The sequence below is a fragment of the Garra rufa genome, chromosome 15, assembly GCF_049309525.1.
Source record: "Garra rufa chromosome 15, GarRuf1.0, whole genome shotgun sequence".
Taxonomy (NCBI): domain Eukaryota; kingdom Metazoa; phylum Chordata; class Actinopteri; order Cypriniformes; family Cyprinidae; genus Garra; species Garra rufa.
In genome coordinates this window covers 34,608,060-34,624,477 of record NC_133375.1, presented here as the reverse complement: position 1 = coordinate 34,624,477, position 16,418 = coordinate 34,608,060, and the positions used below count along the sequence as shown (strand labels likewise).

At 33.7% G+C, this 16,418-nt stretch overlaps 2 protein-coding genes across 2 annotated transcripts in view; one reads left to right on the top strand and one right to left on the bottom strand.

Moving 5' to 3' along the window:
• The window catches only part of fnbp1a (formin binding protein 1a), a 34,669-nt gene extending 25,109 nt beyond the window's left edge, over positions 1-9,560 (bottom strand). Inside the window, exons 1-4 of the mRNA XM_073819436.1 lie at positions 9,486-9,560; positions 7,715-7,830; positions 4,370-4,426; positions 1,132-1,279 (exon numbers count right to left, since the gene is read on the bottom strand). Coding sequence (XP_073675537.1) covers positions 1,132-1,279; positions 4,370-4,426; positions 7,715-7,830; positions 9,486-9,560 — 396 coding nt within the window. The remainder of the gene's footprint in view (positions 1-1,131; positions 1,280-4,369; positions 4,427-7,714; positions 7,831-9,485) is intronic.
• A 2,001-nt stretch (positions 9,561-11,561) lies between these two features.
• ift81 (intraflagellar transport 81 homolog) overlaps positions 11,562-16,418 on the top strand; it is a 31,722-nt gene continuing 26,865 nt past the window's right edge. The window contains exons 1-5 of the mRNA XM_073818984.1: positions 11,562-11,943; positions 12,191-12,294; positions 14,216-14,396; positions 15,654-15,743; positions 15,826-15,891. Of these exons, the coding sequence (XP_073675085.1) occupies positions 11,800-11,943; positions 12,191-12,294; positions 14,216-14,396; positions 15,654-15,743; positions 15,826-15,891 (585 nt within the window). The 5' untranslated portion in view covers positions 11,562-11,799. The remainder of the gene's footprint in view (positions 11,944-12,190; positions 12,295-14,215; positions 14,397-15,653; positions 15,744-15,825; positions 15,892-16,418) is intronic.

Genomic DNA, 16,418 nt, shown 5'->3' with positions numbered 1-16,418 from the left:
CATCTTGGATGACAAGGGGGTGAGTAAATTATCTGTAAATTTTTGTTCTGGAAGTGAACTTCTCCTTTAATAATTAATAATTATTAATATTTTGAAATATTTGTTTCAACAGCGCCTTTAAATATTTGGCTGTTCATACTAGAAACAAACTATTTTTAATAACCAAGACACTCCATTTCAAAATAAGAAATTCTATTTCAGTTTTTGCACAGTCATGACAACTATCACAGTTTGACTCATTATTGTGTTACTGACATGTCCTTTTAAAATATTATGCAGAAAAGTCATTTAATTGGAATCTAAGCTGATTAAATGAAATATGAGACAATCAAGCCAGACAGCAGCTGCTAGAAAGATTATATTCCAGAGCTATTGCTGAATCCAAATCCCTCGTCATTCCATAAAGAAATCAATTACGGAAGCAAAGACGTACTCATGTACAATAAATGTTAATTAACTGGAGAATTCCTCACTGGAACACAAATCATTTATTTAGTGTCTCTCATTAGCGTAAACGTCACTGACAAAGCAGCACAGGCGATCGCTTGTGTCTGCCTACTCGCGGCATACCACGACTCTCTTTATGAAAAATACATAAAGACCACTTTCTCTCAGCGTGACATTTGAACACAAAAGACAGACAAAATGCATCAGCGGAGGTCGGAGGCGAACGAAGCCTCCCTCAGCTCGAGCGTGGTGGCGTTTTACTTCGCTGTCATATTACTTCCAGCCACCAGCCTCAGACAGAGGCCTCCTGAACCCGCGCGAGAACCTTTAGACAAGAGAGGCCAAGAGCGGGGGGAGGGCGACCTTCTCAAACTCCACTGACCTGAATACATGACCCACATTGGTTCTGGCTTCATTCCACAGGGCTGGGACAAATCATAAACAAAATAATACCGTATTCCTATGCGATTAACCCTGGATTTGTAAGAGGTGAGTGCTGTGCTGGAGAGCAAAGGGGGAATTATTTTTGCGGTTTCCTACATGCCTTTAACGGGTGATTTACGTTATTGAGGGATTTGATTCTTTTTTCGGAAGATAATCTCTTTAAATGATCTCTAGAAAGCCAAAAGCTGGATTGTTTGGCATCGTCATGACAAGTAAAGTGTGAAAAAGACGCGTTCATACCGATTTCCGTTCAGCCTTTAGTTCTTGAGTGTAGCGGGTCAGCTCAGCCATTATCTGAGTGGACAGGTTTTCGGCGATGACCTCGTGTTGACCTGCATAGTCGTTCAGCTCATTTAAGGTCATCAGAAATGCTCTACATGTGGTGTACCTGATGGCAAAACGTTAAGACATTATGACAAAACAGCAAAATGAGACATTATAGATGTGGCATCAGTTAGTTTTTCTTTTAAAAGAGTAAAATAAAATCAAAAGTAAAATTAAAATTAACACAATAGTGGTCAACTTAATTAAAGTTTTTCAATGTCTGGTACTGGTGTTGATATGAATGCTGGCCAATATATAATGCCAAAATACATAGTGGCCCCATAATATTAAAATTTTTGGACCCTTAAAGGGATAGTTCACCCAAAAATGAAAATTATTTTACTTGCTCTCAAGCCATCCTAGATGTATATGACTTTCTTTTTTCAGGCGAATATAATTGGAGTTATATTAAAAATGTCCTAGCTCTTCTAAGATTTATAATGGCAGTGAATGGGTGTTGAGATTTTGAAGCCCAATAAAGTGCACCCATTCATCATAAAAAGTGCTCCACACTGCTTTGGGGGGTTAATAAAGGCCGTCTGAAGTGAATCAATGCATTTTTGTAAGAAAAATATCCATATTTATAAACCGTAATCTCTAAGAGTGGTGTTCCAGCGGATGACGTGGGCGTAGTGTAAGCTCCAGCGCGAATATGCTAGTCTCGTGAAAACCAAGTTTTGTTTACAGCAAAGGAGGCAAAGTTTTCCTCCAACGCTTTTCTTCACAAATCCTAATTTTTTACTTTTAATTTATGACCGCTGTTTTGTTTTGTGCTCTCCTCTGCGTTTCCGTGTTCGTCACTTCTCACCGGAGCTTATGTTACACCTAAGTCCTACGTCATTCTACGTCTGTGCCACTCTCTCGTGAACGTGCGTACAACATTTAGCGGAAACTAGAGATTACGTTTTAAATTTTAAATATGGATATTGCAATTACAAAAACACATTTATTTGCTTTAAAATGCCTTTATTACCCTCCCAGAGTTGTGTGGAGTAATTTTTTATGAAGTATGCATGCATTTTATTGGACTACTGAATCTCAACAGCCTTTTACGGCAATTATAAAGCTTGGAAGAGCCGTGGCATTTTTTAATATAACTCTAACTGTATTCATCTGACAGAAAAAAGTCACATACACCTAGGATGGCTTGAGGGTGAGTAAATCATGGGGTAATTTTCATTTTTGGGTGAACTATCCCTTTAAGCCAAAATAAAAATGTCTGAATATCACTTTTACCCAATAAGTGTCAACTCATATACTCCAATAAATCTAATAACTCTAATAAATTTCATGTTATGAAAAAAAATGAGCTTGAAAAGTATGTTTTTCTTTTAAATAATATTTTAAAAGTTCAGTATTTTGCATTCAAGCAAGTCTGGCTTAAGTGTCCAAATACTTTTTGGACAAATGAATAATGCAATTTAATAACAGCAAACGAGACAAGCACAAAATTGCTCCAATTAACACTTTTCACACAGTAGATACTTAAAATGAAACCAACAACTTTGATTATACCTAAACTAAATAAAATTTGCATATATACACCATCAGTCAAAAGTTTGGGTTATATATATGTGACCCTGGACCACAAAACCAGTCTTAAGTCGCTGGGGTATATTTGTAGCAATAGCCAAAAATACATTGTATGGGTCAAAATTATTGATTTTTCTTTTATGCCAAAAATCATTAGGAAATTAAGTAAAGATCATGTTCCAAGAAGATTTTTTGTAAAATTCCTACTATAAATATATCAAAATGTAATTTTTGATTAGTAATTTGCATTGTTAAGAACTTAATTTGGACAACTTTAAAGGTGATTTTCTCAGTATTTTGATTTTTTTGCACCCTCAGATTGCAGATTTTCAAATAGATGTATCTCAGACAAATATTGTCCTATCTTAACAAACCATATATCAATAGAAAGCTTATTTATTGAGCTTTCATGTGATGTATACATCTCAGTTTTGTAAAATTTAACCTTATGACTGGTTTTGTGGTCCAGGGTCACATATTTTTTTTTTTTGACAGACAGAAAGTGTTATTTTAAACTAATCAAATTTCACAATATTTCTGTTTTTACTGTATTTCGATCAATAAATGCAGCCTTGGTGAGCACAAGAGACTTTCAAAAACACTGAAATCTTATGGACCCCAAACTTATATACAGTAGTAAGACATGAACTGTTTTGTGTGAGTAAATCTGAAACATCATCAGTAAACGAATACATTAAAGGGATAGGGATAATTAAAGGGATAATTTTCAAAAAATGAAAATTATCCCATGATTTACTTAGCCTCAAGCCATCCTAGGTGCATACGACTTTTTTCCGACAAATACAATTGGAGTTTTATGAAAAATATCCTGGGTCTACCAAGCTTTAAAGTGAGGTTTAAGATGTTGAAGTCCAATAAAAGTCTATACATCCATCATAGAACGGCTCTGTGGGGATAATAAAGGACTTCTGAAGCAATTTGACGTGTTTGTATAAGAAAAATATCCATATTTAAAACTTTATAAACCGTAATCTCTAGCTTCCGCTGTCATAAACGTGTTCACAAGAGGACATAGGCTCCAGTGAGAATGTGCTAGTTTCGCAAAAAACAAGTTTTGTTTACAGCAAAGGAAAACCAGTCTCCTCTTGGCTTGTATGCTCTGACATTTTTCTTTACAAATCCTTGTTTTGTACTTCTAATTTGTGACTGGTGTTTTGTTTTGCTCTCTACACTGTGCTTCCATTTTCATCACCATGTTCATCTCTGTCCTACGTCATCCACTGGAATACCACTCTTTTGTGAACATGTGTACGACAGTTAGCAGAGTCTACAGATTAAGGTTTATAAAGATTTAAATACAGATATTTTTCTTACAAAAATGCATTGATTCGCTCCAGGCCTTTATTAACCCCCTGGAGCTGTGTAGAGTACTTCTTATGAAGAATGGATGCACTTTATTGGACTTAACACCCATTCACTGCCATTATAAAGCTTAAAAGAGCCAGGACATTTTGAATATAACTTTGATTGTATTTGTCAGAGAAGAAAGTCATATACACCTAGGATGGCTCGAGGGTGATTTTCATTTTTTGTGTGAACTATCCGTTTAAGATATCAATGCATGATGTGTATGATTTATGTATGCCAAACTCTCACTCACTTGAATTCCTCCTCCTCTTTAGAGTTCTTCTTGAGCTGATACTTCTTGGACAGATTCCTAAAATAAAACAGATAAGACAGTTTGTTCAAATATTAAAACATTTTATTATATAAAGCAACATAAACAAGTCCATGTAAATTATGTTTGTTTGACCCAGCCCGACTGGTTCAACCAACGGTGTGTGTTTTAGGGTGGAACTATCTGTTTGCTTTATTAATTGTTCTTGCAATTAAGTTTGGCAAGTAGTGGTGCATAGTCTATTACTTCACATCCTCCCAGTTACCCTAACATAAAAAAGCATTCATTTAGTAAACATTTCTTCCACCAAACGCAATTTGTTTTGCAGCAAGCAAAGCAAAACCAAGACATTTAACTGATTTCAAAGATGTCTTTGTTTCACAGTATTTGAATGAGTGAAATGTGCACGTCAATGAAAAATAAGATCTAATGGCGCTTGTGGTGCAACGCGAGGCTGCGGCACAAACAAAAGCTAATATTGTCACCATCAGAATAATCGTATCATCCCACTGAACAAGGCGTCCGATTCATGAGGCTGACCTCTGTCAATCAGAGTGGAAAACTGATTACAGCACGACGTCAAATGACAGAGCGAAAACGAGAAAATCACTACTTTATACATGAATATTGCGTGGTTATTTCAAGAGGGCCTATAAATGGCTTAAAATCAATTATGATGGTGAGAGCGCATGCTGATGGTGCCGCCCCCTCGATGCTTTTTCCTGCAGCTTTCCTTCACTCTATCTCTCCCTCTCTCCGCACACACCCAACGGTACCTCCCAGGAGTCTGACGTGTTGCTAGGCAGATCACCATCTTGCAGTTTCTTGACAAGACCACACCGATGCAGTTGCTTTATTGTCTGCTAGTTTCCCTACGATCGGCCTAAATGGGCCGCCCTATGCGTCAATGCACAGCGGCAAATGGGAAAAGGTTGACAAAGCCATAAATAAATCTCATTAGAATAACCCAACCCAGCGGTTTTTACGGTCGATGCCGTTTATCTGCTAACATGTGCTTAGCGCTTAATAAATCTTTCACCCATGGCTGCGATCTGAACAAAAAAACAGCCTCTGGGAGATGTTGTGAATTAAAGATTCTGTCTTGAGAATAAAATACAGTCTGACACAGTTCTTAAAAATAACAACAATGCCCGGATTGAGCCAACGGCTACAAAAAGAGGATTTTCTCTTATGCGATCAGAAAAGAGGGCCTGTTTGTTGCACGTCTGGTCAAATCAGCAGCGCCGCTGAGAGCTCCAGCTGTGGGGTTTATTATAAATGTGGAGGTTTTTCTGCATATGTCTTTGAGCAGGAGCGCAGATGATGCTGGTAAGTCATACGGTGTCCTCGGGGTCAACATCTCCAGAGGAAACGGCTGCTTAATAAACTTCCAAAATGCAGCCAGTAAGAAATATTACAGAAACAGTGGTGGATAATAAAATGTGGGTCAGAGCTGTGGAAACCTAGTATCCATGGTAATACACGTTGGACATGTGACCTGTTTTATGTTTGTTCTCGCTGACATAATACCTTGTCCTCATAAAACACAATTTTTATGAATATTTGTAGGCTTCACAGTCATTTACTGTGAAGTTATGCAGGTATCTGGTATATTCAGACTGAAATGTATTTTGAATGTTTGAGAAAATATATACATTTTGTCATCACATACAACAAAAATAGTGCTTAATTCACTGGATTATCCAAAAATAGCAATTGCCACATAATTTTTATTTAATTTTCCACCAAAAATAATTATATTATAATTGATATATTTACTATGGTTACATCCCTACAAAATTTTATTATTTATTAATATTTTATTAAAATTCAAAACTTAAAATGAATTAAGCTGGATAATGACACTATTGTATTCTGTAGAGCTGATTTACAGCTAAAACGAAAGCTGTTTTAGAAATAGAGGTTGGTATTTTGAACCAATATATACAACTAGTGTAAAAATGAAAATTAATGTGAAAATTAAAAATAATAAGGGGCCGATGCCGATACTGATTATTAAAGATCAAGCTGACTAATTACTGATATTTTGAACCGATATATATGTCTGGTGTAAAATACAAAAATTAATGTGAAAATTAAAAATAACAAGGGGATGTTTTTCAGGGCCAATGCCGATACGATTATTTAAGATCAAGTAGACCGACAACCGATATTTTGAACTGATATATATGTCTGGTGTAAATAAAAAAATGTATGTGAAAAATTAAAAATTACAAGGGGATGTTTTTTTAGGGCTGATGCCAATACCAATTATTAAAGATCAAGTGGACCAATAACCGATATTTTGAAACAATATATACATCTGGAGTAAAAACGAAAATTAATGTCAAAATTAAAATAACAAGGGGATGTTTTTCAGGGCCGATGCAGATACCAATTATTAAAGATCAAGTAGCCCGATAACCGATATTTTGAACCGATATATACATCTGGTGTAAACATTTAAATTAATGTCAAAACTAAAAATAACAAGGGGATGGTTCTCAGGGCCAAAGGCAATAAAAATTATTACAGATCAAGTAGACCAATAATCAATATTTTTTGAACCGATATACATGTCTGGTGTAAAAATGAAAATTTATGTCAAAATTAAAAATAACAAGGGGATGTTACTTAGGGCCGAAGGCGATAAAAATTATTACAGATTAGGTAGACCAATAACCGGTATTTTGAACCAATGTATATGTCTGGTGTAAATATGAAAATTAATGTCAAGATTAAAAATAACATAGGGGGTGTTTTTCAGGGCCGATAGCGATACCAATTATTAAAGATCAAGTAGACCAGTAACCGATATTTTTAACCAATTTATATATATATATGTCTAATGTAAATATGAAAATTCATGTCAAAATTAAAAATAACATAGGGGGTGTTTTTCAGGGCCAATGCCGATACCAAGTATTAAAGATCAAGTAGACCGATAACCGATATTTTGAACTAATATATATGTCTAGTGTAAAAAAATTAAAATTAATGTCAAAATAAGAATAACAAGGGCTAGGACAAAAACCTTCTGTAAATGCTTTTAAATTATTTTATCAGCAAATCGTTTTTAAAAATGACCGATATCGAAAACCTTAAAATGCTTAATATTGGCACCCATAATCGGTCGACCCCTAGTCAGTATTGATGCATTTTGCAACAATAGCACTATTATTTTCCTGTTTATTAATGTGAGCTTCTTTAAAACAATCTGTACTGCCTAAAGCTCTTTAGACTTCAGACTTAAACTGGCAAAATATGATCATGTATTTCGTAATAACATACAAGAACTACAAATATACAGATCTGTCTTTAACTTACCTGATCTGTTTAGCATAGCTCAGTTCAATTTCAGACCGTTCCTTCACAAACTTGGTGTAGCGCTCCAAAAACTCAATGCCCCATTGAGTGTGTTTCTCTAGATTATCAAACTGATCCTGCAAAAGACAGAACAGTTAACATATGAAGCCCTAACCATTTAGAGCATCTCACGTTCATAAAACGTTGCCAAAATATGACATAGCAATGAAGGTAGAGTGCCAACAGAACACTTTAGGAGATAAAAATTATAGATTCTGCTTTGATAAATTTGATATAACTGTGAAAGAGGGCCCAGAGGAGAGATATCAAAATACCTTCAGAATGAAAGTCATCCCATATAATTTCATGAGTTTGCAGTATTCTCTGACATTGGCAACGTGTCAAATCCATTATTCAGCACTGCTGGCTCTCCAGCCGTAACATGCCTAATGCTTATCGCTATATACACAGTACAAACTTCATCCATCACAGAGCATTTAACTTGTTTTGAAACCTATTAACCACTAGGTTACTGTTACAAAACATATTGATCTGAATCTCCCGCGACTCCCATAGTCTAGCTTTTAGAATATTTGTCCATAGTCAATTTGAATAATGCTCTGTCTATTACTTATTAGTCATTTAACTGATGTCTTTTTATCCACAGTAACTTGGTGTTTAATGTTTATTTGTCTGCTACAAACTTGAGTTATTGTCAGCTACAAGGAGTGCTGTTGTCATAACCCACTAATCGAAGAATGCATTATTTAGTGTGGTTATCAAATATACATGTTCATATTCATCCAATCCCTTGCCAACCCTGATATGTATTTTAAACATAATGATGAAAAGCTTTTAATTCAATTAAATGAAAAACTTGCTGATTCAGGTTCAGTTCTGTCACTTAACATCCATTAGCATGATCACAAATCAAATTATAAACTAGGTTTTAGTCCTATAAATCCTTTTAAAATATTACCCTCATAATATTTTACAAAGGCTTACAGCTTTGTCACCTGAAGAGGGTGGTGGCCATGTAAGATGATTTCACCTCGTAACTCATTTCTAATTGGCTAAACTAATGATGTTATAACTTACCCTATATTACCAGATTCCCTGGTCTTTTCTACACTTATTACAACGAATTAAGATTAAGTGAAACCTTGCAAAGTTTAAACTTTTGGTTACAAGCCCACTACATGCATATTTTATCCTACATTATGGTGGTGTTGTTACTAGGTTAAGGTTGCATGATGTTACAACCAACAAGGGACAGTCTTGAACATATTAAATATTTAAGATCATAACAGAAGCTGTAACGTGGTGCAATGACATTACACTATTACTTTATTACATAGACATTGCAACATCAAAGCTGAAAAGGGACATGCATGGGAATAACCTGTGCACCTGCTCCAGCCTCAGCCTCATTCAGTTGCTTGTGGTTAGGGATAGCATTAGCCCAAGGATTATTGCCATCTAGGGTATTTAGTCAACGCTGATGGCTAATAACTGCATTAAACGAGCTTTAGCGAGCATGCATTTGTTTGCATTAAAATATCTGGAACGTGCATGCATAAGATTCAATGCTAATATCGTGAAATGATAGATTCCTGTTACAGTAGCTGGAATTTGCGATCTGCAACACTGTAAAATGGGCGGTGTGGTGGGCTATTTATTTATCACTAATGGGCATATATATGTTACTAAGGGATATCCTAAACATTTTGTGAACTATATTGCTTTATATCTTCTAGATGCATTCGCTTCAATGTCTCTCGGCTGTACTCACCCACAGCTCCGTCCCCCAACTGCAGCTCATGGTTTCGAGGCAGTTCCTCCGCGATAATCCTCTGTTTGAATGCATGCGTGATTCTCGCTCAGGAACAGCTTTCAGATGAGAAAAATAATACTAACTGGTTTAATACCAGCGTATACCGTCAAGGATTTGTGCCTCGATCGGCGAGACCGTCCGTTTTCACCTCCGCATTCTGTAATTTGCCGATGAAACTGGAAATGAAGATAATGCCTATGTACTCGTGCATTCACGCGCCTCAGACAGAACTAGACGGCCACGCGCAGAGCAGCACGCAGCGCCAAATCCACCTCACAACACCAGATACTCAGAGATAAACTGCTAAGATGTGTGTGATAGTGGATTCATGCGACAGATTCGGACACAAAGGAAATGTTTTAAATTTTATTGTTAATTTCTTTCTTCTTTTGTCCCATTCCAGCTGTGAAAAATAGGCTACTAAAGTAATTAAGTTCTGGTTTACTAGCGGTTCTCTAGTTAGTCCTAATTTATCTAGGGTCTGTATAGTGTGCAAATTTGCTCTTGTAAAACAAACAAACAAAAAAGAAAAACAGTCAAGTATAATGGACAAAGGTTTTTTTTATGAATAAATAATATTTTTTAACAGTACTTAGATTCCAGATTGAAAATAGTTTTATAACATAACCTAGTTTTATAATAATGTGCAAGCCACAACAAGTAAATAATAATAACAGTTTTATAACGTAGTTTTATAGTAATGTGCAATTTCTAACAAGTAACTAATAATAATAATAAATTGCCAAAATTGAGACAACATAAAAAGATAGCTAAAAACACTAACATGTTTATCTGTATTTTTTTTACAGTTAAAATAGCATGAAAAATATATATTTACAGTCAAACCAAAATGTATTCAGACACGATATCACAGTTTATTCGCTATAGCTTAGAAAATGGCAATAAAATATGATAAGAACTGAGTTAAACTGTTTCAGAACAAATTCATCTTGATAATGTCAGATAACTTTGATAGAAATGTATGTAATTGATTACAGTCAACCAAAAATTATTCAGACCACTGTTATTATGATTTTTACACAGCTATCAAAAGTTAGTTGACCAGTTACCAAGCAATGCTTCATTTTGTTTAGTCCGTGGTGTAAAAAGGTCACATTAGCAAACACTTAAGCAAAACATGATCAGGTCAAAGTGTCTGAGTAATTTCTGGTCCCAAATATTTATCAGTTTCACTGGTAGTCCAATCTATGAAGATTTCTTTGGGTAATATGTCACAGTTTACTTCATTTTGCTATCCTCACTTACATAAATTAACTATAGTGTCCTGTACCCACTAGTGAAAAAAATTACAAATTATATCTGAAAAATGTTTGTTTTAACTGTTTAAAATGTAATGTATGATGCATAATTATATGATGTTAAAATGTTAGTGTTTTTAATAATAATGTGCGCTTAATATATTGCAGAGGAAAGCAATTTTTTATGTTGTTCAATTTTCATCATCATCATCATCATCATCATCACTATTAATAATATAATTATATAATAAAAATGTAATTGTTGTTATTATTGATATTATTATTTACTTGTTAGAAGTTACACATTATTATAAAACTACGTTATAAAATTGTTGTTGTTATTATTATTTACTCATATCTTCTTCAATGTACTGCTCGAAGTACAGATCCCAAGTTGAAGCCACTGGTTTTAAAGTAAATATTTGATATACTTACACTTAGCATGTCATTGGAGGTAATGTTTGTTACAAGTTAAGTCTTTGTAAAGCAACTTTATTTAGTAATTAGCGGCTATTTGGCAACAAAATGAAATGAAATAAAATTCCTGTCATTCACAGAAATTGATAGTATTTATCAGCTTTTAAGTGTTTATAGCATTTTGTCCTATAATTGTTTTGTTTATGTAATATTGTCATTTACGATATTTGCATTTGCAGTGCAGAAAGCAATAAAAGTCTTTTGTGGAGACTTTTATTTTAAAACCCGAGAAATCTCCTCAGATGACCAACTTCCTGTTAGCAACCAGGCCTTGTGTGACAACGGTTCCTAGGCAGATTTTGTTGATGTGCTAGCGGTACACGCAGTTACATCGCATATACAAGTGTTTATCATCTTCATTTAGCTAAAGTCGAATAAAAACGGCATTCTGGGTCAACGTTCAGAGGGCTAACGTTAAACTCGGATAATCAGCGCGACGATTAGCTAATGTTAGTTTAAAAAAGTATTTTCCAAAACATCGCAAACTAACGTTAGTTAGTTTTTGTCTTAGGTTTGCCTCCCAATAACTCTTCAAGATGAGCGAACAGCTCAAATTTATCGTTGAGCAGCTGAACAGGGAGCCTTTTAAGAAAAACTTCAATCTCATTACATTCGATTCTCTGGAGCCAATGCAGTTACTGCAGATTTTAAATGATGTTCTGGCTGAAGTTGATCCAAAGGTGAGATGAAAATAATCTTTATTAATACTTATGAACATTATCAGTGAAAAAAAAAAAATATATAACACTAGTTCCTGTCATCTGTTTTTTTATTACTGTATTTATATCATATTAAATTACATTTATATTACATAGATGGTGTGCTGTACAGAGCCTGTCTATCAGGTTTATTTGTATGTTGCATAAAAAACAGCACTAATCGTCTGTTTTAACACTTTATCTCGTCTCAATCCATCTTTTGTTTCAGCAAGCCATTGATATACGTGAGGAAATGCCTGAACAGACAGCTAAGAGAATGTTTACTCTTCTGGGGATGATGAAATACAAACCTCCTGGAGGAATGGCTGAAGTGTAAGACAGAAATATTGAAAATAGTGTCACAAGACATGCACTACCAGTCAAAAGTTTTTGAACAGTAAGATTTTTAATGTACGCGAGACACTGCAAGTGAATTAGGTAAAAACAAATTAACTAGTAGTTATCATCTTACTTACCCAGTAGATTGATTACATTGATAATTACAATCATTTTTTGTATTACAAGATTTGGAAAACGTTAGGTTTAAATTTGCAAATGAGGCATTATTTAATGAAATATGCGCTAATTTGCATACATTTCTAATACAAAAATCTAAACACTGAATGAAGTCAGTTTCAAAACTCTTGTTTAATTTTTTGACATATTAGAGTCAACTGTTTTTACAGGGGGGATTTAATATTATTATTGTTACACGTGACAAACGCCATAATTCAGAAAAAAACTTGGAACAGACAGAAAATAATGTATTTTTTTACAATTTTGGGGGAAATAAAATGGTGTATAAAATCAAGCAAATTATATATGTGACCCTGGACCACAAAACCAGTCATAAGGTTAAATTTTACAAAACTGAGATGTATTCATCATATGAAAGCTCAATAAATAAGCTTTCTATTGATATATGGTTGTTTAGAATAGGGCAATATTTGGCCGAGATACATCTATTTGAAAATCTGCAATCTGAGGGTGCAAAAAAATCTAAATATTGAGAAAATCATCTTCAAAGTTGTCCAAATTAAGTTCTTAATGCATATTACTAATCAAAAATTACATTTTGATATATTTATAGTAGGAATTTTACAAAAAATCTTCACGGAACATGATCTTTACTTAATTTCCTAATGATTTTTGGCATAAAAGAAAAATCAATAATTTTGACCTATACAATGTATTTTTGGCTATTGCTACAAATATACCCCAGCGACTTAAGACTGGTTTTGTGGTCCAGGGTCACATATAAACAAATCCCTCTGTAAAAACCTCCAGGATATAGACAGGAATAAAAATGTAAAGTTTGGTGTGTGTAAGTGCTACTGAAGTGGAGATTTATGGCTCAGTGTAGGAGAAAAAACTCATTTTGTGAAAACAGCCTTTAAAAATATGGATTGTAATTTAAATCTATTGACACAAATAGATTCAGTGCTGTAAAAGAAACACTTAACGGTGTATTTTTGGTGTTTTCCTTCCTCTAGTCTGAAAAAACACTTCATAAAACACCAAAAAGCCCAAAATCTCAAACTTGACAAGTGCATGAAAAACCTGTGTCATTTATTTGATCCAAAGTACAGCAAAAACAGCTGAGGTTTGAAATATTTCTACTAATTAAAATAACAAATTTCCAAAGCTGAATTTTTTGCGTCATTACTCCAGTCACATAATCCTTCAGAAATAGAAATTCTAATAAATGTCTTTATCATCACTTTTGATCAATTTAAGGCATCCTTGCTTAAATATAAGTATTAATTTCTATAATTTCTTTACCCAAAATTATAACGTATAAATTATACTGTATAAATTTATATAATTTATACTTTCTATTTATCCTGAATCCTGAAAAAATGTACTCAATTGTTTTAAATATTGATAATAATAGCAATAATCAGCATATTAGAATTATTAGAAGGATCATGTTATACTGAAGACTGGAGTAATGATGCTGAAAATTTAGCTTTGAACACAGGCATAAATTGTGTTTTAAATAGTAATATTCTTTTAAATAGTAAAAAACATTTCACAATATTACTGCTTTTGCTGTATTTTGTATTAAATAAATGCAATCTTGGTGAGCAGAAGAGTCTTCTTAAAAAAAAAAAAAAAAAATCTTTTGACTGGTAGTGTAGCGGTACCATAGTTTAGCTGGGTGCCAAGTTTGTTTTCTACTATCTAAACAGAAAAAGTTTTACTTCTAAGAATTTCAAACATCCAGTCAGCTTTGACGTGTGTTCCTTAACAGAAGCAGTTTTCGCCAGGGTTTGGTGATAGGCAGTAAGCCTGTGGTGCACCCCATCCTGCACTGGCTGTTACAGAGGATTCCAGAGCTGAAGAAGAGAGCATACCTGGCCAGATTCCTCGTCAAACTAGAGATTCCTGCTGAGTTTCTTCAAGATGATATCATTGCTGAGACCTACCACCAGGTATGATTACTGAACATATGGCTTAAAGGAACAGCTCACCCAAATAATGAATTTTTTTTGAAAATGTACTCAACCTTCAGGCTATTCCAGATGTAAATGAGTTTGTTTCTTCATTAGAACAGATTTGGAGAAATTTAGCATTACATCACATGCTCACAAATGGATCCCCTGCAGTGAATGGGTGCCGTCAGAATGAGAGTCTAAACAACTAATAAAAACATCACAATAATCCACAACACATCAGTTAATAACTTGTGAAGTGAAAAACTGTTATCATCTTGACGGCACCCATTCACTGCATTGGATCCACTGGTGAACAAGTGATCTAATGTGAAATTTTCACAAATCTGTTCTAAAGAAGAAACAAGCTCATCCACATCTTATATGGCCAGATGAACTATTATGAACTATTCCTTTAAACCCTTAAAAACCTTTTCTTTTAGATTCTGTTTTTTTTCCCATTTCATTTTGATAACACATTCTGGCACTTCACACAAATAGAGTGCAAACTGGTGTCTTTTTGAAAGATTAAATTAGGGCTGTCAAACGATTAATCGCATCCAAAATAAAAGTTTATGTTTACATACTAAATGTGTGTTTACTGTGTATATTTATTATGTATATATAAATACACACACATACATGTATAGATTAAAAAAATATTTAGATGTATGAATAGTTATACTTGTATTTAATTTAGATTATATATAGAATTATAAATATTTTATATATAAATCTAAAATATTTTTCTTTGATAAACATGTATGTGTGTGTATTTACATATACATAATATTTACACACAGTACACACACATATAGTATGTAATCATAGACTTTTATTTTGGATGCGATTAATCGTGATTAATTGTTTGACAGCCCTTGATTAATTATATCTAAAAGAATATTTCTTAATATAACTAATCAAAAATTAAAAACATTTAATTTGAACATTTAATGCTGGCATATAATGAATAGTGATCAAACAATGAAGTCAGTGTCCCAAATATTTTGCAAAATTGCAAAATTTGTAAAAAAACAAACAAACAGCTCATATCGTATTTAGAGGTGTATGAAGAAAATACTGTTTTAAAGGGTATGTTATGTATAAATAATGGTGACTGCTTACTTTATTTATTTATTTATTTTTGTCACTTGTAAATGTTAAAGCCTATTTTGCATCTGTAGAATTCTATAGATTCTGTATTAATATATGCATATTTTTGTGCTTTATCCTGTTTTCTTTCAATTGATTTTATAGTATGTGGAGCTGGTGGAGGGATTCAAGAACATCCACAAGGAGTGTGAACAGCTGAAGAGCTCTGGTTTCTCCACCGCTGAGATTCGACGGGTAAGAAAGCCAGTGTTGCCGGAGTCCCATCTGCTCATGTAGAGTTTCGCATTATATACACAATAACAATGTGTCGCTGCAGGACATTGTTGCAATGGAGGAGGAGAAGGATCAACTCATAAAAAGGGTAGAGCGGCTTAAAAAGAGGGTAAGAAAGACAGAATCCTACTGAATTTCTTTGTGAAAATTATGGAATTGCACATTCAAATACACACATTTACAGAGAACAATCAAAATTGTTTTTGTCATCTTGATTGACTGTTGAGGTCACTGTTTAAAAGGCCTAAATGGCATAATGAATGCGTTTAATATAATAAATGACCACCATCGTGTCTGAAATAAAACAAAGAATGTTTCGATTAACTAATTCTAGTACTAATACTAATTTGATATACACTACCAGTCAAAAATTTTTAAACGGTAAGATTTTATTTGATCCTAAGTACAGCAAAAACAGTTTTGAAACTTTTGAAATATTTTCACAGTTTAAAACGACTGTTTTATTTGAATATATTTTAAAATGTAATTTATTCCTGTGATTTCAAAGCTACATTTTTAGCATCATTACTCCAGTCACATGATCCTTCAGAAATCATTCTAATATTCAGATTTTCAGGTTTCTTTGATAAATAGAAAGTTTAGAAGAACAACATTTATCTGAAATAGATTTTTTTT